This window comes from Lepidothrix coronata, unplaced genomic scaffold (assembly GCF_001604755.1).
Source record: "Lepidothrix coronata isolate B3197 unplaced genomic scaffold, Lepidothrix_coronata-1.0 Scaffold40, whole genome shotgun sequence".
In the NCBI taxonomy this organism is placed as follows: domain Eukaryota; kingdom Metazoa; phylum Chordata; class Aves; order Passeriformes; family Pipridae; genus Lepidothrix; species Lepidothrix coronata.
Genome location: NW_016690220.1, coordinates 3,082,628 through 3,107,121, shown reverse-complemented (window position 1 = coordinate 3,107,121; position 24,494 = coordinate 3,082,628). Strand labels below are relative to the sequence as shown.

The 24,494-nt window shown below is 36.5% G+C and overlaps 1 protein-coding gene across 2 annotated transcripts in view; it reads left to right on the top strand.

Annotated features, from left to right (window-relative positions):
• GABBR2 (gamma-aminobutyric acid type B receptor subunit 2) overlaps positions 1 to 24,494 on the top strand; it is a 475,771-nt gene that overhangs the window by 216,107 nt on the left and 235,170 nt on the right. For both annotated transcript variants that reach the window (XM_017813300.1, XM_017813301.1), the window contains exons 4-7: positions 9,429 to 9,530; positions 14,936 to 15,001; positions 21,519 to 21,710; positions 22,833 to 23,069. In XM_017813300.1, the coding sequence (XP_017668789.1) occupies positions 9,429 to 9,530; positions 14,936 to 15,001; positions 21,519 to 21,710; positions 22,833 to 23,069 (597 nt within the window). The remainder of the gene's footprint in view (positions 1 to 9,428; positions 9,531 to 14,935; positions 15,002 to 21,518; positions 21,711 to 22,832; positions 23,070 to 24,494) is intronic.

Here is a 24,494-nt window from a genome sequence, read left to right as displayed (position 1 = left end):
ACTTTTAAGTTTGTAAACCAGTTGTTTCCTCAGATAATAATCCCAGTGATTACAGGAATGGTATTAGTAAGCATCTGAGACAGAAGAAAATCAATCAGTGACTAATTATTCCTACTTTAAAGACCTCAAAAAGTTACTTCGGAAAATTATACATTAGTATGAGTTTTCAATATGTAACACTAAGAAATGCATTATTACTTGACTGTCATGTACCTTCAGTTTAGTTTCTTCTAACTTTAGTTTCCAAATGGATTAAGTTTACAGTCCTTACAACAATGTGCTACAAAATTCCAGTCTTAAGAAAACCAAAAAGGATGGCTCAATTTAATAGACAAGTGCAAGTGAAAAAGGTTCTTTGAATGTAAATGATACACAATGGAGAGAAAGAGGAATATTTATTTTTAAAATCTTATTACTACTTGTCTCTGCCCAGTAATATCACTTAAGTTAGCATCCAATTTAGTTCTCTAATGTAGCAGAACCAATTTGACTCAGAAGAGATTAGAAGGTAACTTCTGTATTTTTCCAGAAGAAAGGAACATGGGGCTGAAGAATGGTTCATATGGTAAAATTTTCTTGTCTATTTATAATAGTATTATCATTTGGGCAACATTGTAATGTGATGACCTTTGACCCTAAAATGACGTCTTTTTACCATTTTTCATCTGAAATAAAAAATAGAGACTTATGATATTTTAACCACAGGGTTTTTTTACAAAGTTGATTTAACCAAAACTGTTTGAAGCAGCGCATTGCTGCGTGAAAGTAAGTTAATGAAAAGCTTTATTAAACTGTTCTCAAACTTTATGCAAACCTCCACTCCTGAAACGCCTAAAGCCCAAATACCCCACTGTGTGTTGTAATAAAGGCAAATAACTCCCATAGTTCAGGCACAGAACGGAATTAAACCTAAGCTTGATATTGCTGACCTTTCAACATTTAGGAAGCCTGAGGAATGTGGATTGATATTTTTGAGGATTTCTGAAATAAGTTTGTAATAATTTCTCATCATCTGTATTCTCACAGGTTCTATAATCTCCCTTTCTTCAAAATGTCATCCAATTTTTATATTAGGTAAATGTTTCTTTCTTTTTTAGTTTCCCACTGAGGCTTGCATTCATAGTTTTCAGTTGATAACAATACGTACTCCTGGATGCAGAGATTTTCATAAATGTTGACATAGTCCCCTGAGCCTGATGTGATTAAACCATTAGTAAACCGCTGTAGCTTTGGTACAGCAACTGAGTGCATGGTAAAACTTCAAACTTGGCCCAGGGTTTCTGAAAGAAAAAAATCCCAGATACATAAAGACTTCCAGGTTTTTCAAAAATCTCTCGATTTTTACAAACCTCCTCTACCAGCCAAGAGGTGGCTGGAACCTGTGTGTTCTCCCTCAGCTGTTGGGTGGTCAGGTTAAGAATAGGTGCAGGAAGGTAGCCCACTGCTCTGACCTTGCCCTGAGAACCTTTCATGAGAGTAAGAGATCTCTGAGGCTTCTAAGTTTCAGTGGATGCCAGTGGTACACCGGCATTTTGAGACAGGTTAGATTTTGAGGCCTGGAATTCAGCTACAGTTCAGCTGCTATATCTGAGAGTCATCTAGGCTCCATTTATGGTTAATGGAGAAAGAAGAGAGGCTTTTCCAGGGTGCAATTTTTCTCACCTGTTCCAGGCATATATTTATGGATGAGATGACTCATTCCTTAGAAATGCCCATTAACTTTGCCAACATCCAGGTAACATCCTTCCTAGTTAGTGTTGGAATAAAAACTATTTCATCCTTCATGGATGAAGAGACTGTAAATGTATAAATGTTACTGTTGCTTTCATTCTACCTAATCAAGGAGGATTTGCATAAAGGCACTTCCTTTTGTAATTCTAAATAATAGCTCTTTTCACACTGTTAACATTTTCTTAATAATAATAATGGCCAGTCTTCGCGAGCGAAGATTTGGGAAAGGTCATTGACCCTTCGAGCCTGCGCAGTGGATTTTTTAGGTGAGACCCAGCGTGCGCTGAACTGAGCCCACCCTTTAATCCTGAGGTTCATCTGCTGGGGCCGAGCAAGCTTGGACAGTGGCAGTGAGGTCCCCAGGACGTAGGTTTGTTTAGAGTGACCTTCTCTTAGATGGATTGCCTCACAGGGCTGACGAGCTCCATCTGCCCGGGGGACTGGGAATCGAACCCGGGTCGCAGCGGTGAGAGTCCTGCACCCTAACCACTAGACCACCAGAGGCCCCTAACATTTTCTTAAGCAATATTTAATTGTCATTCATGTTTGTTTGAATTATCCCTGTCAATGAATTCTGCTTAGAATTGTTTTAGTAAATAGGCTCTTCCAGAGTATAATAAATGTGCTTGAAATGTGTATGTATATAAAAATTACTAATGACTACTATGTGTTGTCCACCTGTAATAATGTGAATAGATGTTGAGTCCCTAATTTTTGGCTCGGTAGTTGAATGGTCTATTTGCTACATGAAGACTACTACAGAAATGGTTTTGAGGGTGGTGTAACAGTGTGTGTTTCAAAAGAAATTAATTTTCTTTTTCTAGGCTGTGATTTATTCTTTTCTTCTCTGCTGCCATGAGACTTTTCTTCTTTTTCTGTTCTTATTTCCTGATCTAGACCAAATTCACCAATGTAAAGCAGCTTTACTATGTATTCTAAGTAGTTGTTGGGTTTTTTTAAAATTTCTATAAGTATTTTTTTCTCTAAACACATAGTCTAAACCCTGAGAAATTTTATTTTTCAGAAAAAGATGCAGGTATAGCCTATATTTTGCTTTATATGTTCTGATTATACTCCACACATAATAATATAGAGCGCCTTTATTTGTCTGCCTCCACATTCCCTCCAAGATCAAATGTTGAGTATTTCAGCGCTCCTAGTCACTTGAATGCTTCTTGCACCAACTTTCAGTAGTCCTGTTGCATTCCCTTGCTTCAATAAACAAGCAGTTCTAAACGCTTGCTTAATTACTTGCACTTCTGGCATTGGTTTATGAATTATTAAATAATCTATTCCCAATATGACCCCTATTTACTTTCATAATACCAGACATGAAAATTACTGTTGTATAATATTACAACCTCCAGAGCCTTTGCTTTTGTTCTGCTATCTGTAAGAGTCAAGTCTGATAAACTTGTAGAAGGATGGTTGTCCTATTTACCTGGAAGCCATCAGAAACCACACTGCCCTCAGTTTTGTAGATAGTGTCTCACACTGAAGGATCCAGAAGTATATTTTGTGTATATTTTCTTCCTTCATTTTATTCATTGGTACTTCTGAACTCCTCATGTGAACAGATATTATTTCTTATAGCATATATCATTAATTTTCAATCCTTGCTTTTATAGCTTGACAATACGTTATGCATTTTTTTCCTGTAAGGAATGTACTGTGTTTTTTCCCCTCTCTTCTGTACTACTGAGTTGTATGTTAACTTGTCTTAGTGTCCAATCTTATTGAAGAGAACTTTTTTTTTCAGACCAAACAAAGTCCTGCTGAACATATTGAGCATGTTCCTTGCATGCTTGTAGATTAAGTGGAATTTAATCTGTTCATATTTTGTCATAGTGCAGATCCCTGGTTTTTTTCCCTAGTTAAATTTTTATTTCACTGTAATATGCTGGTGTCTTCCAGTACCTGATAGCAAGTGATCCACCTCTTAATAAGATGAATGGATTTTATCTTTTTCTTGCAGAGAAATCCCTTTCTAACTTGAACTGTTTGTAAGTCACCTTAAAGCCCCCTAATTAACATCCCCTTACCACAAGACTCTACATTCCTATCAATTCTTTTTACACACAGCTGGTAGGTTTAACATCAGAGTTCCTGATTATGTTTAGCCACTGTGACCAAAAAACATGAGAAAGAAATTTTCTTACTTTAATTTTTTTACCTTAGAGAATTTGGGGGAAATTAGGGACACCTTACTTATAGCTAAAATAATATTTTACTCTTTCCTCTTGGTTTATTTATGCTTCATCTTTTGGTTTTGCATTTTCTCTCTACTTCAAATAAGGTTCTACCCCATCTCATTTTTATAGTCCTAAATGAGGTGTATATCAATGAAAGTGTGTCTCTCTAATTTATCCAGATAGAGTGTTTCTTGAAAGTAAGTTTCACTCAATGCTTCTAAGCCTCTAAATGTGAGTAATGTGTTTGTTTCACTGGAATGAAAATAAGGATAATTATGTTTGCTTGTAATGCATCATATATGGTGAGATCTCTACTAATCCCAGAAACTGTAATCTGTCCCATGCAATTAGTCACAATTTACATTTTGTCCATGTAGTGAGGAAGTATTTTTTTCTTATCATTCAAACATTTGTTTTGTACACATATATTTATAACTCTGTACTGAAACTCCTACATCACATCATTTCAAAGTACACAGTATACTTTGGGCAGCAGGAAATCTTAGTAAAATATCTGACTGTGTAATCCATCTGGTCTGACCAGTTCTCATTTGTTAGGAGTCTCTTATGGTCAGCATCTGGTAGGATTAAACTGCTCTGAATGACAAGGATTTAGTTTGCTGTACTTACATGCAGCTTTAGTGAACCAAAAGGTCATGGGAAATATCTGTTAAAAGCAAAGTAGTATTATTAATCTAAAAATTATTAAATTTATTTAGTAAATAACTGGCAGAGTTAGGATTGACTGAATGAACTGTGCCTTTGAGCATATATTTTGAAACCTAGTCTGAAACCTTGGTCAGTGGAGACCCCTGAACCCAAACTACCATCACTAGAGTGACAATTCATCAGGAATATCACCTTTCTTTACTATTTTACTAGAGAAAAAAAAAGGATAAAATTGGCTTAAAAAAAATGAAATACTGTGGTCAAATGGATACTATTTACTACTGGTCAGCAGGTGCTTGCTCCAACTGAAGTGAGAATTCTCATTTCACCTAAAACAAGATCAACGTGTGTGCAACTTTTGTATCCTTGTGAGGTACGGGATCATTTATATATTGTATGCAGAGAATCATCATACATACTTCACATAGGAAGTAAAAACCAACCAGAATTCAGTGCCGGGGCTCTGAGAGCATCTAAAGGCCTTTCTGACCAGCCCCCCAAGACTACCTCATCGTCCATAACTCTATTTCAGCTCAGCCTGGTGCCATCGGTCTGTGCCCCAGTGATGCTGTGGGAGTGTTGGTTTCTCATTCTCTCCATCACAGCCATGCCTGGCACAGACCTTGTTGGCTTGGATCCATGTCTTGGCTTGTTCCCAGATCTGTCTTGTTGGTATGGATCTGCCCAGCAATCACGGGTTGTGTCTGATTCTGGTTGTTCTCACCAGACCCCGTCCTGTCCCAGACTTGTGGATGGACTTCCCAGCTTTTCCCTGGACCTGCCTTATTGCTATGACCTTGCATGGAGGTGTCACCTCATGGCTGAAACTGGCTATTCTCTCCAAGGCTCCCCTTGCTGGGTTGTTGGCTGGTGAGATCCCTGGCCCAGGGGCTCTGTGATTACACTTGCATCCCTCTTCCCTATGGGGCAGCCAGCCCATGCTGCTCCCCAACATTTACTTCCTTTCCTTAAACCTTCACCCACCCCTCCTGATACAGAGCACAAGAGTGTCGCAATTTGATCTCCTCTAGATTCATTATTTTTTATAATCCACTTAGTTATTTTATCTACTCTCTCAGTTTGCTAGATATTAAAGAAATTAATTTCTTCATTGGCAGTGCAAGTTCTTGACTCCTCAAAACCCCTGTATTTCTTCCTTCCCAGGTGCAGGGTCAGGGACTTTGTTGTTTGCCTCTCAAACATCACTGAATCTGATACAACAGCTATGAGGTAGGCAAGTATTGTTGCCATCCACTTCACAGGAAAAAGATACAGCCAGACTTGGTAGCAAACTTTAAAACCTTTCAGTCATGAGCTGAGTGAAAGAGGAGCTCTGGCAGAATGAGGGAAAAAGCAGTTTTCTTGCATCCCACTTTCTCTTGTGCCATCCTTTCCTTGCTGCAAATGTGTCCCTTACACATGACACAAACCCTTCATATTTTTTTTTGGAGCTTGCTCCTTAGTATTTGCACCCCAGTAAGTTTTGAAGTTGACCACACATAGATTAAATATGTAGTCTGGCAAAATATTGATTTCATCTTTGTAGGCAGAGTAAAATTGTCTTTATTTTAATGATGTTTTTTTCTCTGCGTTACCACCTAGGGTCTCTGAGAGACGGACTAGGGTCTCTGAGCAGTGATTTGTGAAAATTTCCAATTTTATTGATGATCAGGTTTGGTAGTTCCTGTTTTGGAAAAATAAAATATTACTGTCTTCAAGGTATGCAAAGTTGATATAAACAGATATAGATCTGCAACCTTCATTAAATTGTTAATGAGGGAATAAAATCACATGGAATTGCACTGCTTCTGTATTATAAGTCAGCGCAATATTTACTTAGGAGCTGTGGATTCCCCACAAAAACTTAATGCAGTTTTGTTACAATTTTCTACAGCAAATTTCTCAAGTTGAAATTATCCTATTTACACAAAAAAGAAGCAGAAGTATAGTAGTTCTATAATTCTCTTTACTTGGAGTTGCTGGAATGAAACAATTGCTGCTGAGCTCTAAAACTGCTTGTACTGCTGGTGATCACACTTTCCAGGACTGCAAGCATCTGCTAAAACAAAATATCCATAATTTTGTGTTCTGAGTTTCACAAATTTCGTCCAAAATCGGAATGTTTGCAACAGGAATTGGCATCTCTCGAACTGGAGGTGAGGCTTTGCAAATTCTGACTTTGGACCCAAATCCAAATCAGAAGATTCCGTAGTTAAATTTATTTGAAAGAAATTAATAACCTCTGTAGAAAGAAAACCAGAAATTTCCATTCCATTATATATTTAGAGTATTTATAAAGGAAGAAAAGACCCTAAGGATGGTGAAAATAAAAGTATGGAAAGAGGAAACAAAGACTGGGAAATATAGTATAAATACCCCAGACCAGGCACAAGATGACATGTGTCAGACTAGTGGTTAGAGCATTGAAAGGGGAAAAAAAATTGCCTTCTAGAAAACCAGTGTAAACCTTGTAAATGCTTATAAAGCTCTTAGTATCTTGTTGGGGTAATGGGAAAGAATCACCTTTCTTTGGCAAAATCTCCACAACGCATGCATCTGGAAAATATCAAATATGTGATCGTAGCAGTGAAGGAAAAGGTTTTTCAACTTCTTTGGCATAAAAATCTAGTAAGGTATGTCTTTTGGGAGGTTGATCAGTAGTTCAATGAGCTCTGAAAGCCACAGAGGACTTGGCTTCTAGCAGATGAGCCAGGACATTTTAGAGAAATTCCTCAATGGCTGAATTTAAATGCATGTTACTCAGAAAAAAACCCAAACGTATGCAATTGTATTCTTCAGTTGCAGAGCTCATGAATGAATTCTGAAAGGAGGGAGTCACAGCAAGTCAGTAGACAGTCTGAAGCGTAATTTTTATAATTGTCAGCTTTATGCCTACCATTGAAGCCTATCTATAAGTGTTAATCTATTTTAATAATATTTAATGTGGAATTTTTTATCACGGTTCTCACGTTAATAATGATTAAATTTGACTAAAGAGTATTTGGGTAAATCATGTTTTCTGCTCAGAGTAGCTGAATAATATTAAACTAGTCTTTTTTTAGATTAAAAGAATGACTAGAATAGGTTTCAGCAGAAAATCAAGAAAATATCAGAAAAGCAAATCTAAAACTAAAAATGTTCTTTTACAGAAGAAAGTAGGACAGTATGGGGTAGAAGCATATGACACATTTGCTTGGAAAGTACAGTGCTGATAGCTAAGGAAAATATTACTTTTTGTCAGTAGCAAATGATAGTTTTAGTGAACTTTCATACTAGGTAAAAGGGTTTTGGACATTAGCTAAACTATGATCAAGAGAGGTCTGTTTTCTTTTGGTATCACTAATGGTTTGTTTCAGAAAAAAAGTTTTTCTTTTTATTGAGAAAAACCTGTATCATAAGGAGCAGTTAATGGCTTTGTTGGAGCTAAAATAATAATAATTCATTTTTACTAGTAAACTAGCAGAAAAAGGAGTCATTACTGATCATTTTTTGTCAGTGAATATATTTTCACAGAATTAGCTTAAAAACTGATAACATCACAAAAAGATAAAAAGTTTTAACTAAAATGTTGGTGAACTGACCATTCTGATTTGCTTCTTTAAGATAAACTATTTTTTAAATTAAAAGTTACTTATATGTCCTGTTTGTTTTAATTGTAAAAGGTTATAATGTAAAAATGTGTCTTAGTGATTTTAAAGCATGGTTAAAAGGGATAAAATTACATAAAGGTCATGGAAGAAGTAATTAAGGCAGCTGTTGTAGTAATGATTGTCAGGAAATGACCCATACAGAGGGTCATCGGAAAGTATCTTCATATGATATATAGGCTTCTAAATTTTCATGTTTAATACCACATATCTTCCATCTTCTATTTTCTGTGTTTGCTTTTGAGATACCTGTTTTACACTGTGATTTACTTCTCCTATTTCTGTCATTAAAAACAAATTAAATAGATAATCAGTGCCATGAACGTGATCATAATTTTATTAACTTAAAATTGGTGTGCCACTCTGTTCATTTCAGTCTGTAATCATGTTACAGACTAAAATTATTTTTGCTTATCTATTAGGAATAGTAATGTGAAACTAGTTTTGCAGTCATGTGGCTGGAGGAAAACCATCAATGATTAAGACAGAAAACCTTGAAGTATTTATATGAAACAAACCCCTTAAATCGGTAAGCCAGATTGCTTTTATGTTATCTGGCTTCTTTGTGCTATTACACAGCTCAAAGAGGACCGTCTTGCCACTATTAAAAAAAAATAGGTGCAAAAATCTGTTGGTACATGGTTGTATGTGTCACCTTTAAACAACCTATACCACCTGCTGCTGCATGGTCTAAGAGAGAGGGAGGGCTCAAAGGAGTTCATTAAGCTTTATCAGTCCCTAAATGCTGGAAACTAAGCTCTGCTGATTCGTGCTAGGACCAGCTGACAGTGGTTTCAAATCAGTACTTGAGAATGTGTAAGATTTTCCTTAATGAGTCTTTTGCCTTTATAGAGTCTCAAACATCATCTTGGCTGCAACAAAGTTTTTGGTCGTAACAGCCTAGGAAATACAGGAGAATTATCCATCCCCGTGGTGCAAAGTGGGAGCCTACTGTGAACTCTTCACCACACACAATACTACTTCTTGCATAGTATAGCCACTGATAGTAGATTATGGTCATAAAGGAATAGTGCCTTGATCAGATTCTAGACAAAATGGAAAAAGATATGCAGGTTCATATATCATTCTCAAGATCGTTACTTGTCATCACAGTGATAAATATAGTCCATCTGCTTCCTTCTCACTGAATCTCAGTTCACTAGTTTGCCTTTTTCTCAACTTCTGACAGGTGAGGAATGATCTGACTGGCGTCCTTTATGGTGAAGACATCGAGATTTCAGATACTGAGAGTTTTTCCGATGATCCCTGCACAAGTGTAAAGAAGCTTAAGGTATGTGCTGCTGTTTGAGGAATAACAAGAAAGCGGCAATTTTTTTTTTCCGATGAAGAGGGCTAATGAAACAAAATTTGTGTTAGAATGACATATTATTACATTCCATTGCATAATAAGATTAAAAAAATGGCATTTTGAAGGCCTGGTCCTGCTTAAGTCAATGAAGGTCCATGAGTATAGTAAATATTTTTAATAGTTCCCAATAGTGACAATAAGTAAAGAAAGTTGTTGCTGGCTTAATATTTGTACCTAAAGCCCCAATCTTAGTGATATAAGTGTGACAATTCTTGAGGCTTGGAACCAGGACCATTTTAAGGCAAATTATTGTAGCAAAGGTAAACAAATGTAGCAAAAGCATTGAACCTCTTTCCATTAGCTTCATTACACATTTTAGATTGAATTCTTTGCTTACATCATTTGCATTATTTCATATGAATTATAGGGTGAAAAAAGGAAAAAAATTATAACCTTTTTTTTATAACCTATTACCACCTTTTCTTACTATAATGATTTATTAGACTCCTGGCATCTCATAAAATTAAAACTATATTTTAGCATTACCACGCAGTGCAACGAGCAATAAATTATTGAACAGCAGGAGAAAGCATTTTTAAATGGTGATGGTCAAATCGTTGCTGGCACTAAGTACATTTGACATACAATCAAAGCCATGATCCTGTAAACACTTAAATATCTGTAAAACAGGTTACAAAAATCTTAGTAAACTGTTATTAAAAAAAAACTCAAACAAAATTAAAGCAAGGATATTGATCTGTGTAAGACTAGACTACTGAAGGTAGCTGGAAAAGTTCTGGAGCAAGGTAAATTAAGTGGGCTTTATTATTCCCACAATCTAGAAATGTAAGCTGGAATATGTAAAGTATTAATGGGTAAAGTTTATCTTTATAGGAAACCATTTGTGTCTGCCCAGATTAAGCCAGTTTGCATTTCTTATGTGGGGTTGAAGAGACTCCAGTATGTGTTATCAGTGAAGTCCACATTTTTGACTAACAATAATGAAGGAAGAACTATTTTAACCTATAGATAATGTAATAACAAGAAAAATTCATATAAGCATATATACTTAGGCTGAAAGTTAGATGTGATTCTAACTTTTCTGTGCGTCAAGAACACACTGGGTTGTTTTATAGGGAAGACCAGAAGACTCAACTAAAAATATATTAATCTCTTGATTTCTTCTTCAAAACAAATTAGTAAAATAACAAATAAGAAATTATCCAGACAATTTCTTCTTCTTGACTGAAATATAAGGTTAGTTGTCATTAGGTACACATAGACATAATAGACATTAGGTTAGACATAGAACATAGCTATCCAATTCTAAATATGTTCATTCTTTTCTTCAAGATGTAAACCTCATATAGGTAAACTGGTATCTGCTTACTGAAATACCTTTTATTTTCATAAACACAGTTTAAATTAATGAAATCGATGATTATGTGATGGAAAGGAGAAAAATCTGGTATGATTTGCAGAAATATATTTTATATTTTTCCCAGTAACACCTTAGTTTCTACTGCATTGACCATAGCCTCTTTGAATCACAGCTGAAAGATAAAATTAGGCTTATGGACATCTTGAAAACTCATTTTTGTGTTTACAGAAAGGGATGTTAAAGCATATGCATTTGTACATCAACTTAAATGCTTAAAAATTCTAAACACGCACAGACAAATTGTATCAGCAATAACACTTCTGCTTCCAACTTTTTTGTGTCTTGCATGCAGGACAAAAAAAAATTGCAATATGTGACTTCCAATTCAATGAAACAGTTTCCATCTGATTTTCCAAGTACAGTAGGTTTTTTGAATACTGATTGAACATGATCTCTCATTCTAACAGTCAAGTTTAATTAATTTTAAAATTTTGTGCCTTGAACAGGTTTGGAAGTGGCATCAATCTCAGTAAGTGACATGCACACTAACAGGCATCAACAAGTTTTGCCAACATGTTATGATGCTGGGAGTTGACATCCTCTAGTTCACCTTCACCATCAGTGATTCCATAGTTAAGGTCAGGCTCATCTATAGTGCTTCAAGTGGACATTCAGGTATTTAGAAGGCAGAACATGTCAAAGTTACCCAGCTTTGTGTAGATTTATTGATAACCTCTTGACTATCAGATACATGGTAGAGAATAAGACAGAGTATCTGAGCTGTTCAGTTTAGGTATTTCATAAAGAGCATGCCAAGACATTGACTTTTCCTGGCATATAAGATATTGTAGCAATCCTTCTCCAGAAAGCTCTATAATACAGCACAGTCGTGTTATTCATTAGAAATGAGACAGATTAAAATCTGAGCAAAGAAGAGAAGCTCTGCAGGCTGAAAAAAATAGCTGCCTATTCCAGCATAATGTGCATCACTCAAAAACTCTGAAAAGGCTAAAGAGTGTCTCATGTCTGTGGCTGTTAGAAATGGCAGTGCAGGAGATAAGTTGTTCTTCAGCCCTCGGTGGAGCATCTTAGAGGTGTTGATCCTCACTGTTTTCAGGGTTTATAGTACTCGGCTGATGGTACTACCAAAGACACTTTATATTTAGTAGCTGAATAATATCCTCACCTATATGAAAGAAAGAAGGGAGCAAAAGAGTCATTAATTTTTGAGGCTGTGCTATTGTCTTTATTTTTAAAACATGTTTTTATGCAGAGGCTGCCACAACTGTGGGTAAATGAAATGTACATTATCTTGTTTGAACTTTACTCCATATGGGAACATATGTATTTCTTACTGAGGGGCAAAGCTTAAAGGCTGATATTGCTACTCTAATCTCTGAGAAGAGTAAATATGACAGCTCACCATCTGGCAAATGGTCTAAACATTGGTCTTTTTATATAAGTGCAGTTTTGGGAGTTGCCTTCCCCCAGGATGTTTTTAATCATCTTGTAGATCACCTGCCTAGTTCCATGAATTAAAAACTCTTCTGTCAAATATCTTTTAGCTCCATGCAAGCAATTTACAACTCTCTGAGAAAGACACTTGACACTTCCTGGGATCCAGTGGGTGATTTCTTTGATCCCTACAAGAAAGTTCCACCGTGTTAACTTGCATCAGCTCAAGAGGGTTGATGTAAAGGAAGAGTATATCCTTGCCAGGAAATCATATTGATTTATAGTCAGTTGTCAGTATGAATGAAGGGTGAAAAAAGTTATGCCCAGAAAGTGGCTGTTGTATTCTTTGTATAAGACTATAATGTGGGCATATACTTTGACCCACAAGTGCTGACCTTAACCCAGCTCTGACACACTTCTGTACAGACTTCATTATTCATCCAGATAAAACATCTGCAAGGGACTTGAGCTACGTCCAGTTGAATGAATTTGTAGCTTCAATGTGTCTTATGCAGGATGGAGACAGGATACCCAAGCCTGGTATCAAATGGGTCTAGGTTTATTTGTAATCTTGAATACAATTCTTCAGGAACAAATCTGGGAAAAATGTAGAAGGGATTGCGAAAAGCAGAGTTAAGAGAAAGAGGCTTACTGAGGAGTTCATCATTGCACAGAGGAAGAATGTTATGCATGGAAGAGGAAGAGCTCTTGTACAGACTTTCCTAAATTAGTTCCTTCTACCTGTGTTCTAACACACAGTTCTTTGGTTACATGATTTCTTACTAAATTATATGATAATCGGGTGCAAGCAAAGTCTTAAGGAGTGGAACCACACACCACAGACACTATGACTTCAATCTGAAGGGGTTTGCACAGCCAGCGGGCAGCATTGCTGTATGTACACTGTGGGATTATTCTCTACACCCTGACTGCAGTCTTTGGTACTGCAGGCCACTATGAGGCCACATAGTTTACATCTTTTGTCGTTGTTTTTTTGTAAATTGGTTCTCATCATGTTATAAAATGAAATGGAATTTCTTCAATTTTAAGTTTAATAATTAGGTACTGTGCCATTTATTTTGTAATCAAACTCTGCTACTTTTTTTCAAATATCAGATCTGCATTTTTATGTTCAGAGCAATCAAGTGATTCAGACTTGGGGTTCCAAGAGTGACAGAACTATTTTTAAAATGTGAAAAATAGAAATAGTAGATGAGGTGGGTTTTTTCTGCATAATTCCTAGATCTATTTATTGTCCTTACAAAAACTGTAATACTATTGATGTAATTTGTGTAATTTGTTTGCTTAGTTTCATATGACCCTGTTAGATTTGTTTAAAAAAAATTTAATCCACTTGAATAAGATTTACATTACTTTATCAGTCTGTGGCTAAATATAAAAATGAAGAGAAGCAGGCTTACTGAAAATGCACAGATTCAGAATGAGCAAAGAAAATTACATTATTTCTGACTTTAGCCATGCTAAGAGTGATAATAATTTCATGCATTCTATTGCAGAAGAATTCCAATATCTTTTTGCACTGCCCATCATAATATTTTCTGCTGAATGGGAAATAAACATTGGAATTATCTAAACTAAAAATCTTTGATACATTGATTTAATTAAAACTGAAATGTTTTTCGCCACTGAAATTCAATCTGAATCATATGTTTGTTTTTTCCTTGGAGAGGGAAAGAGCTATTAGCAATTCTAACCAGGTGTTTCATGAAAGAAATGAAAAATTTTATGTGCTCAAGCTTTTGCCAAGAACTCTGCCTTTGTGTGAAAGAAAAGGTAATATGAAGTCATAAAAAGCTCTCTGTTCTGTGTTTAATAGATGTTAGAAGTAATTTTTCATATGAGAAAAAGGTTAGCCCTGCTTGTTCCTGGAGAAATATTTTCCTGCATATGCTTCTGAATTTAGGAATACTTTCTAAATATGTTTCTAAATATGAAAGTAAAATGTCATCTTTGGACTTCAGTCATAGATTCTTAAAATGTGATTTTTTTTAATCTGTGGAGTTGACAGGGAGAAGAGGGGGGATTGACAATATGTTATAGTGACTGTAGAGAAGATGCTGCATGATTAAAACCTTTAAAAATTATTAAAGCAGGCATAATATCAGGGCATTTTATCTCACAAATCTAGTTTCTTAATTTTACAGCATTTTTTCATGTGAACAGTGAAAAGCGTAAGCCTTCAGCTGGTTTTAAAATGCAAAATTGTAAAAGAAATCTTGCAAGGAATCAAAAGAATATTTGATATTTTAATGTTATTGGATAGTAATATATGACAAGTAATATTTTAGTGTAATATCACAATTTTATTCTAATTAGTGCTATTGTTTAATCATTTTCTTCGAACACCTCAGCTTCTTTCTTTTGCGGTGCTTCAAGTTCTTGAATTTATAGAAAGTTAACTAGTTCCTTATTAATTCTACTGTCTGCAGTTGTAATCTGTGCTAACTCCCTACATGATCTGACTGGCCAATTGAAGTGGTATCTGGAAAGTGACTGTATTTAACTGCCACATATTTTATTCAATCTGCAGGGAAATGATGTTCGGATAATCCTTGGCCAGTTTGATGAGGAAATGGCTGTGAAAGTTTTCTGCTGTGTAAGTAAATATATTTAATTGCATTATCAGAATAAAGAATGTGCTACATTTAAATAAAAAGTAACTTGAGCATAAACATTTCTTCATGGAGTTTGGTTCTGTAAAGATTTATATCCTAAAGAAAGGTTAGACATGCTTAGCTCCATTTCTCTTTCAATAAAATACTTCATACTTGACCTCAGTGGAATTTAGGCATGGACTGCAAGGTTAGCTTCTTCTTATTGCTTTCCTGTAGACGAATTAAATGCCAAATCGAATTTAAGCATTTCTCTTCACATCAGATCCAGGGAAATACTTGTATACGTAGCGGCAGATACAGAGAACTGCAAGATTTGAGTCATGTTTAAGAGTTGTGTTATGGTGGCAATGTCTGGGTGTATGGGGTTTTGCATGGTTAGCTTTGAAAGAATAATAAATTCAAACCAGTTCTTATACATCGGAACTCAGCAACACCAGTAATTCCTGCTACTGAAAATGTTGCTAATTGTATAGTTGCCATTCCTGTCTGACTGCTGTACATATTAAATACATTACACAAAAGTAAATTAATTAGTTTGTAAAAAATATTTTTTTTAATTAAAATCATATAGTAACGCTAGCAAATATAAAATTCGCTATCCTCACCATTTGTTTGTGTGTGTGAATGTGCTGCAAACATGCACACTGTTATTGCCATTGGAAGGAGCAGGATTAAAACGTGAATCTATATTTGTACCTGCCTGAAAAAAAAAATCCCAAAGAGGCAGATTTTAATGACCTAAATTTTGTATTGGTATTGAATTCTTAGTCTAAATAGTCAGATTAATCCTGTATGATCCAAGAACACAATAAATATAATGGAAAAGCAATAATGATGGCATCTAAATTTCAAAGGGTGTTTTTAGTGTTCACTTTGGGAGACAGTTACCTACCCAAGAAAAGAAAGGAAAGGCAGAAATTCAAAATCTGAGTGCTATGTGTGCCCAGATGGGTTTTGGCTCATACTCAGCAGCTGTCCCAGTTGGTGGCAAAATTTGGAAAGTAAATTTTAGAGTATATTTGGAAGGAACAAAATCTGTTTTCATCCAAAAGGAAATGGAAAGTATTCTTTTATTTTTCATTCTTCTCATCTCTAGTCTTTGTATATAGATCTTTTTGTTCTGGCATTTAAATTGGATTGACAGAGATAATATGCTATTTTTTCATTCCTGGAAGAAAGAATAGTCCTTCGCAGCCCATCTCCTCTTTAGATCTCTTGGAGCTGGGCTGCATTTCCCCAGCTGAGGGATCCTGGTCAGAATTGTCTTGCAATCCAACATTAGCAAGAGATTGATCACATTTATGCCCCTGCCCCTTATTTCTAGTTGTCTTCCTCTATAATTCTTTTCTAAGTCCACATGCATGTGAGGCCACTGAAGAAATCCTAGAAGCCCTTGGAGAAGCAGGCTGTCCTCTCCTCTGCATCACTCTAGTCTGAAGGATTTCGGGGAGAGGATGGCTCTTTCACACAAATGCCCACCAGAGCTTTCTGTGGCTCTGGTTTGATATGAACATGGGAGACATGCGTAACTCTGAGCGGTTTGAAGAATGATGGCTGCTTCTAAAGTACATTAGTGTCAAAAATAAAAAGGTGGATTTTTCTGAGGCCTAGATAAATCTGAGAGATCTTGTATTTAGACTTGTATAAATGTATTTATTTGAGAGTTTCAGAAGGAGACTATATGCAGGAGAGGGCACTTCAAAGTAGGTCATTTATATCTTAATGCACTACGATATGTCAGAGAGCTTGTTATTAGTCATAAAATATATTGTTGACTCATGCACTCCAACAGATATATGTCTAAAAGCACAATAATTTAGATATGTCAAGGTTTTTAACCCCTCTTTTCCAGGTTTATCTTTGGGTAGGTTTCACTTGTGATTCCCTATTATATTTTGCAGGGTGACTGATGTCAGCCAGAGAAAGGCTTTGAGTTTATTAAAAGAAGATGTTATTTCACGAGTGCAAACTTTATTCTTTTTTTTCTGATTTTGGTTATAACCTGAATATTTTTTGCTAATGACTTATGTAGGTGGTAAAATCTTTAAAGTCTGCCTCACTTTTCTGCCGGAATTCAACAGTCATGTGCTGCAAGGTTTCCTCAGGATATCCATTCGAGTTTATATAGAATCATAGAATCATTTAGGTTGGAAAAGATCTGTAAGATTATCAAGCACAATTAACCCAGCACTGCCAAGTCCAACACTAAACCATGTCCCAAAGTACGACATCTTTTAAATACTTTCAGGCATGATGACCCAACCACTTCCTTGTTTCTTGATAATCCTTTCAGTGAAGAAATCTTTCTTAATACCCAATGTAAACCTTCCCTGGTGCAACTTCAGACCGTTTCCTCTTGTTGTATTGCTTGTTATTTGGAAGGGACTGACATCCACATAATAAATGTGCTAAAAGACTGTATAATTCAATGGCAGACTTTAAAAACCAGACAGGACTGGTTCAAACCAAAGTGAATGTTAGGAGGTGTTTCCTACAATGATTTAAATAAGCTTAGCTATTAATTTAACACCAGTGTCAAAAACAGTAAGCAATTTTAGTTCTATGGGAAATATTAGCTTTGTAATGTCATTTCCACCTCAGTGGGATGAATTTGATGTTTTTCATGGAATAGAAATTAGAGTTTTTCGCTCAAAACCTAATACTTCAGCAATCAACAAGTTGCCAGTAATTGTTTACTACATATAAGAAAGATCTCTTACAGAAATTTCTTTGTTGTAAATAAGTATCTCTTTATTAATTGAAGCACAAATCTGTCTTTTTAAACTTTAAGAAGTTTAAAAAGAAAAATAAAAATTCAATTTCACAAGGGCAAAAATTGTCAGTGACAGTTTCCTGGCTGTTTGACAGCAACTCAGAGCTTTGCAGCCTACATAGGGCATGAGAGAAAAAGTAGGGAAGATATATGCTGTTCTGGTGGTACAAAGTACTTGTAAACCTTCTTCACCTTTCTCTTGTGTGTCAAAAAATGTTCCTTTAGAAACTAAAACTTGTAAGAATTGGTCTGCATGCATTCAGACAGTTCAGCAAAGGTCCACGTATTTCAAGCGATTGTATCTTTTAAGCATCAAAATCATCTCCATTTAACAGAATAAACAGGGAGGAAAGGGTGATAAAAAGCCGTATTTTGCAGTTAAGTGTTCTGGAACCCAAACACAGTTACTGAATGCTATCAACTGTGCTATCACTAGAAAAATGACTGCATGGTCATGGTACTAAGCCATAGAGGAGCTGATTTTCTTCCTTCCTTTGTCTTCCCCAGACTATCCTTCAAGCCCTGCCATGTCACCATATCTCTAACAATGAGCTACCAGCTCATCAAGTGTTTGTTTTGGTTTTTGTTAAACCAAATTATTGCAGAAATGTGAAAATGCAACAAGACTTTCAGTGCACCCATGTTGGGAATGATCCCTCATTTCCAGGATGGAGTTCCTGGCTTTTTTGAAACATTCAGTTTTCATCGCATATCCCAGGGCATTCACAGATTATGCAGGAAACAGTTCAAGTGCTTATGCAAACAGAAAATTTCCAACAGCTCTAATTTCAGAATAGTTCACAGCCAATACTTTCTGGCAACACATAATTTGATACTTTAATCTCTATGTAGCAGGGGGAAGCTACATAAGTTTGTCCTTCTCTAAAAGCACTATTCTGTGTCAGTTTGTGTCCTTAGTGATTTGAAAACTGTCAAATAAAGGACACTGTGTCACTGAAAGGTCTTGAATAACCTAACTGTGTAATGGAAGCTCTTTTATACCTGAGGAAGTACTGCAGGATGGGATTGCTGTTTTCCACCCACGTGGATCTGGGATGCAGTGTTGCCATAGCTGTGGCAGGAGTGGAGAAGGGCAGGGGGACAAAAGCAGATGTGTTTCTGGAAGGGTAGAATTAATGAGTAAGAGAAAGACTAACTGTTTCTGCAGATTCCAACTCAGTATATTCTATGGTTCTGTGACTGTGGAATAAGTAAGTGTAGTGGATTGACCCTGGCTGGATACCAGATGCCCACTGAAGCTGCTCTCTCACTCCCCTCTGCAACTGGACAGAGGAGAGAAAATATAACAAAGGGTTCATGAGTTGAGATAAGGACCAGGAGAGATCACTTACTGATTACCATCATGGGGAAAACAAAGTGGGAATATTAATTAAATTTTTTACTAACTGAATCAGAGCAGAATGAGAAATAACACAAATCTTAAAAACACCTTTCCTCACCTCTCCCTCCTTCCAAGTTCTTCCTCCTCCCCCCTCCAGCAGTGCAGGGAGATGGGGAATGGGGGTTAGTTGTTTCTGCCACTGCTGAGGGAGAGGAATCCTTCCTCTGCTTCCTGTGGGGTCCCTCCCATGGGACACAGTCCTTCACAAACTTCTCCAGCATGAGTCCATCCCACAGGCAACAATTCTGCACAAACTGTTGCCATGTGGGTCATTTTTCCATGGGGTGCAGTTCCTTCAGGCACAGGACCCAGCATGGGTCCCCCACAGGGCCACAAGTCCTACCAGGAAAACCTGCTCTAGTGTGAGCTCCTCTTTCCATGGGTCAGCAGGTCCCTGCCAGGCCCCTGCTCCATCTTGGGCCTCCCACGGGGTCACAGTCTTCTTTGGGCATCCACCTGCTCCAGCATGGGCTCCTCCATGGGCTGCAGGTGGATCTCTGCATTCCCGTGGTCCTCCATGGGCTGGAGCTGCTCCACCATGGTCTGCAACATGGGCTACAGGGGCCTCAGCTCCGGCATCTGGAGCACCTTCTCCACTTCCTTCTCCACTCACCTTGGTGTCTGCAGGGTTGTTCCAATGTTCTCACTCCGCTTTTCTCTGGCTGCATTTTTCATCTGCACAATGAGGGTTTTTTCCCTTCTTATTTTTATCACAAAAATATTACTATCATTCCTGATTGCCTCAACCTTGGCCAGCAGTGAGTCTGTCCCTGGAGCTGGCTGGCATTGGCTCTGCAGGACATGGGGGAAGCTTCTGGCAGCTTCTCATAGAAGCCACCCCTGTAGCCCCCCCATTATCAAGACCAGGCTACAGAAACCCTATATAGTAAGATAGGACATGCAAGACATGAGGTTTCAGACATGAGGACTTTGAACAGCATTGTATACAAATGCATTAAATTTGATTTTGGCTGAACAAAAGCTCCTGTAACCAGTGGCCAAACAAATCTGCTTTGTGCACACTACAGTTATGAACTGAGTTGGCACCACTATAATAGAATTCACAGATTTAAAGCCCATTTTTAATTTAGGTATTAACATATTTAAGAGGTTGCCCTATTTAATATTTTCTGCTATTCATGTATAAATCTGATACACTTTTTGTATGATCTTTGGGATACTTTTCAAAACAGTTATTTCTGAATGATTAATATGTCCTGTTTACATTTTTATAATTTCCTCCTTCTGTAACATTTTCTGTGAAAATGTTGCCACTTTCCTGTTAAGAGCTCTGAGCTTGTGCCATGTATTTCTGAAAATTGGATTTTTTGTCTTATGCCTTCTATCTCCAGTATTGCTTCTATTAGGATCCCAAGAAGCATGAAATGTGCTGTTTTGAAATGGAGTCTGACTGAAATGTCAAAAGAAAAATATCTAGTTGCAAGACAGTGAGAGAAACATCTGAGATAAAACTTGCTAATTTTATCCTAGAACACTTTTCACAATGAAAAAGAATATCTGTTGTGAATAGATCAGCTTTTAGGTACAACAGCATATGTGTCTGACTAAGAAAGTATTTCTGTTTCCAGTTATATATATCTGCTAAGTATTGAAAAGAGATAACCACCACCTCAGTATCTTGGAGTACAGTGGGCTGTATTCAGTATTCAAGCAGTGCAGAATTTCACATGAAGAAATTTCTTGCTAAAAAAAAGAAGAAATCACTAAGATTTTGCTTTATCAATTTACTATTGATTCATACTCCTTAGAAGAAACTCTGCGGTCTCTGTTTTAGCACAGTCATCTAATCCATCTTTGCCACATTGTGATTTGATGGTGCCTATAATCCAAGTTTTTTTGTTTAACCTAATCCTAGTTTATGTAGTCTTTAGGTTGATATAAGGGTGATAATAACTTAGTTTAAATGTGGTAGCATGGTGGTGGTCCTATCACTCATGTACTAGTTGTGTTATGAAGAATTTTCTGTGCACAGCTGTGCCTTCTGCCAGTGTTCCTCTTTAACTCCCCTGGTTTTAGAATATAGTTTCAGTTTTCTGTTTTTGAAGAAATGATCTACTGAAAGCAGAACAGGATTTAGTAAATTCTCTTCTAATTTCCTGTATTCTAAAGGCAGGAGGCTTCAAGAAAAGAGTCTTCATTATTAGCAAGTGACTATTCTAAACTGTTCAAAATACTTGTGGATCCTTTGATTATGCCATAATTTCATTAATAAGGAAAAAAACGCTAACAGAAAGCAATTGCTTTTATGTTCAATACCTCTATTACAATGACTATTATCTTTTCTGTTTTTCTTTATTTACAGGCTTATGATGAAGAAATGTATGGCAGCAAATATCTGTGGATTATTCCGGGGTGGTATGAAAACCTTTGGTGGGAATCCTGGATTAATTCCTCACAATGCCTCAGTAAAAATCTTCTTGCAGCCATGGAAGGTTATATTGGAGTGGATTTTGAGCCTCTCAGCTCAAAAACATCAAAGACTATATCAGGAAGGGTTAGTATTTTTCCTCCATCTATTTTAATTTACCACCAGTTGTCTCACCAGTGCATTGGCACAATAAAGCACCAAGGGAGGTGAAGCTAAGTGATTCTTCTACCATGAGACCTGGCAGTCATTATGGTTAGTCTCATCTTTTCACTGGTTTGTAATTTTTAAATATTTAAAAATCAATTCAAATTCTCTACAGGGTAAGAAAACACTAAAATCCCTCGCTTCAAATCTGTCCTCTTCCCTCTGTATGAACATTATAGCCAAATGTACATTAAAGCTTGAATTATAATTGCGGTATAGTGCTGTGTCACGTCAAGTGAAATGGTCGAGCACAGAAAGAGAAAACTTTTATATTTAAACCTATTCCTGCAAACAGCTAATTTCAATGACGATTTGTGCCTTTCAGAACTAGGGGGCAGTAGGTGAGGCTTGTTTTTAATATATAAATATGTGGTATTTCCATAAAGCACATTACATCTGATCACAGAACAAATTCATACAAACTCTGACCAATGAATACACATGCCTGATTTTGCTGCTTTTCATCTTCTTTTTTCCATGTGCCTTTCATGCCTTGCTGAGTGAGCATGAAAGGCAACTTTACTGAAAGGCAACTCATCATAAGAGAGCACACCATCAAGAATGTAGTGAACTTGTAAAACATAGGCAAATTGCCACTCAGATAATTTCATATTAAGCAAATGGTTGCTTAAGTAAAGGTTATTTGATTTGCATTATCCTGTAAAGTGTAATCAGACCAATAATTTGCAGGGACACAGACTTATTCTCTGTTCAAGTATTATAGTTCACCAGTACACTGGTAGTTTTGATTGAACTAAAGCCTTTTGTACAAAAGCAAAATAAAGCAAGTTGTTCTTCATACAGTGAAGCAGCACAGTTGCTTTCAGTCTTTCTGTCTTCTAGATCTTTCTCCCACTCTTGCCAGCAGTTTTATAAGTCAGCACGTTTTTTGAATTTTAGTTTCTTTCATAATTTTTGTTTTGGCAGCCTTTTCTGTATTAGTCATGCATGTCTCTAAATAGGAGGGTGCAATCTGAGGTGTTGCTTTGGATGCAACTCTGTAACGTTAACTATTGAGGTAAAACAGTTTTTTCTCCTCTGCAGACTCCACAGCAGTATGAAAAGGAATACAATGCTAAGCGTGGTGATGGACAATCCAGCAAATTTCATGGTTATGCCTATGATGGAATATGGGTGATTGCCAAGACCCTGCAGCGGGCAATGAAGTATCTGAATGCCACCACCAAGCACCAAAAAATCGAAGATTTTAACTACACAAATCACAAACTTGGCAAAATTTTCCTGGATGCTATGAATGAAACCAACTTCTTCGGAGTAACGGTAGGTCCAAATCAGATAATTGTGGGGTGGAGGAGGCTTGTGATTCTGTGTCAGTAGTTGGAACAAGCATTAAATATTAAGTACTCTTGAAAAAGAAACACAGTTGTGTATTTCTTCTATCTTCAGAGCTTCCACAGTTCTACTTTATATTAAAAATTAATAGTGTTGCCTTGAGACTCTTGTGCATTACCTGTCTTCTGATGCCAAATGATGACACTGTACAATTTCTTAGTTGTCAAATTTTTAAGCATGAATGTTGTTTGAATTAAGAACTCAGAGTGGTCCCAAGGGAACCACAAGTGTTACAAGATGCAGTGACCTAAGTAAATGTTTAGCAGTTAAGGAGTAGATGGAATGAGATCTGAGAATACATATTTCCCTCCATCGTTAATTTTTGTTAATAGGTTATAGTACACCATCTCTAACTCCAGTGCTGAACTTAGCAGGAGGCAAAGAGGGTAAGACAAAGAAAGAAAAATAAAAACTGAACAAAAAAAAAGGAACTACATAGCAGTATGCAATTTCAAGCCTATTGATAAATGTTGTAGTTGGAATAACTCAGGACAGGTATATCTGAGTCCCTGTAGAGTCTGGTTCATAGCTACTACTTATCAAAGATCCAATCCTACTATGGATGCAATGGGATAGCAAATTATGGTCACATTGATAGATTTCATTAGTACTGCTTAATTGCCCTTTACTGCTCCCCCTCCAAAATCCAACAAAAGCAAACCCAAAATCTCTGAGACTGAAAAAAACCTGTTTTTTCATTAGTTTCAGGGACACCAGCAAAACCTCGCACACATCCCTTTAGGGAGTGAATGAATCAAAGCTTCACCAACGATATTCAGCTGTTTACTTATTTTATTCTCGCAGGTATAATGGTTTTCAAAGAAATTACTGCATGATTATTCACTGTATTTAGTGCATGTCCGAGGTGCTTTGTAAAATCTTTCTCTTTAACATTGCTCTACCAAGTCATGACAATGCACAGCCCAAATCTGGTACATACAAGGATCATGCTTCCTGTTCCCGTAATTCACAAAAACGTTTTAATGTGCAAGATATGGAGAGAAAAAAATCTGTAACAGCTACACTTTCTTAGGACATAATTAGAACAAACGATACTCAGTTTTTTCCAGACAGCACAGAAAAAAAGTGTTTAGAGGAGATATTAAATGTCTTTCATTGAAGTATTCAGAAAGTTGAAGGAAATACCAGAAATATTTTTAAACTTTTTATTCTTCAGTGTAATAATCTGCTGTAATTTTGGACCTAATTTAAAACTTTCACTGCAATATAAGTTTTAAGTCTTGGAGTGTCAAATCTAATTTTTTTTCTTCCAGAAAATGTATTTTAGTGTAGAAACTTATTCTAAACAGGGAAAGGACATTCCTTTTTTCAAGAGTATCTATGCCAAATATA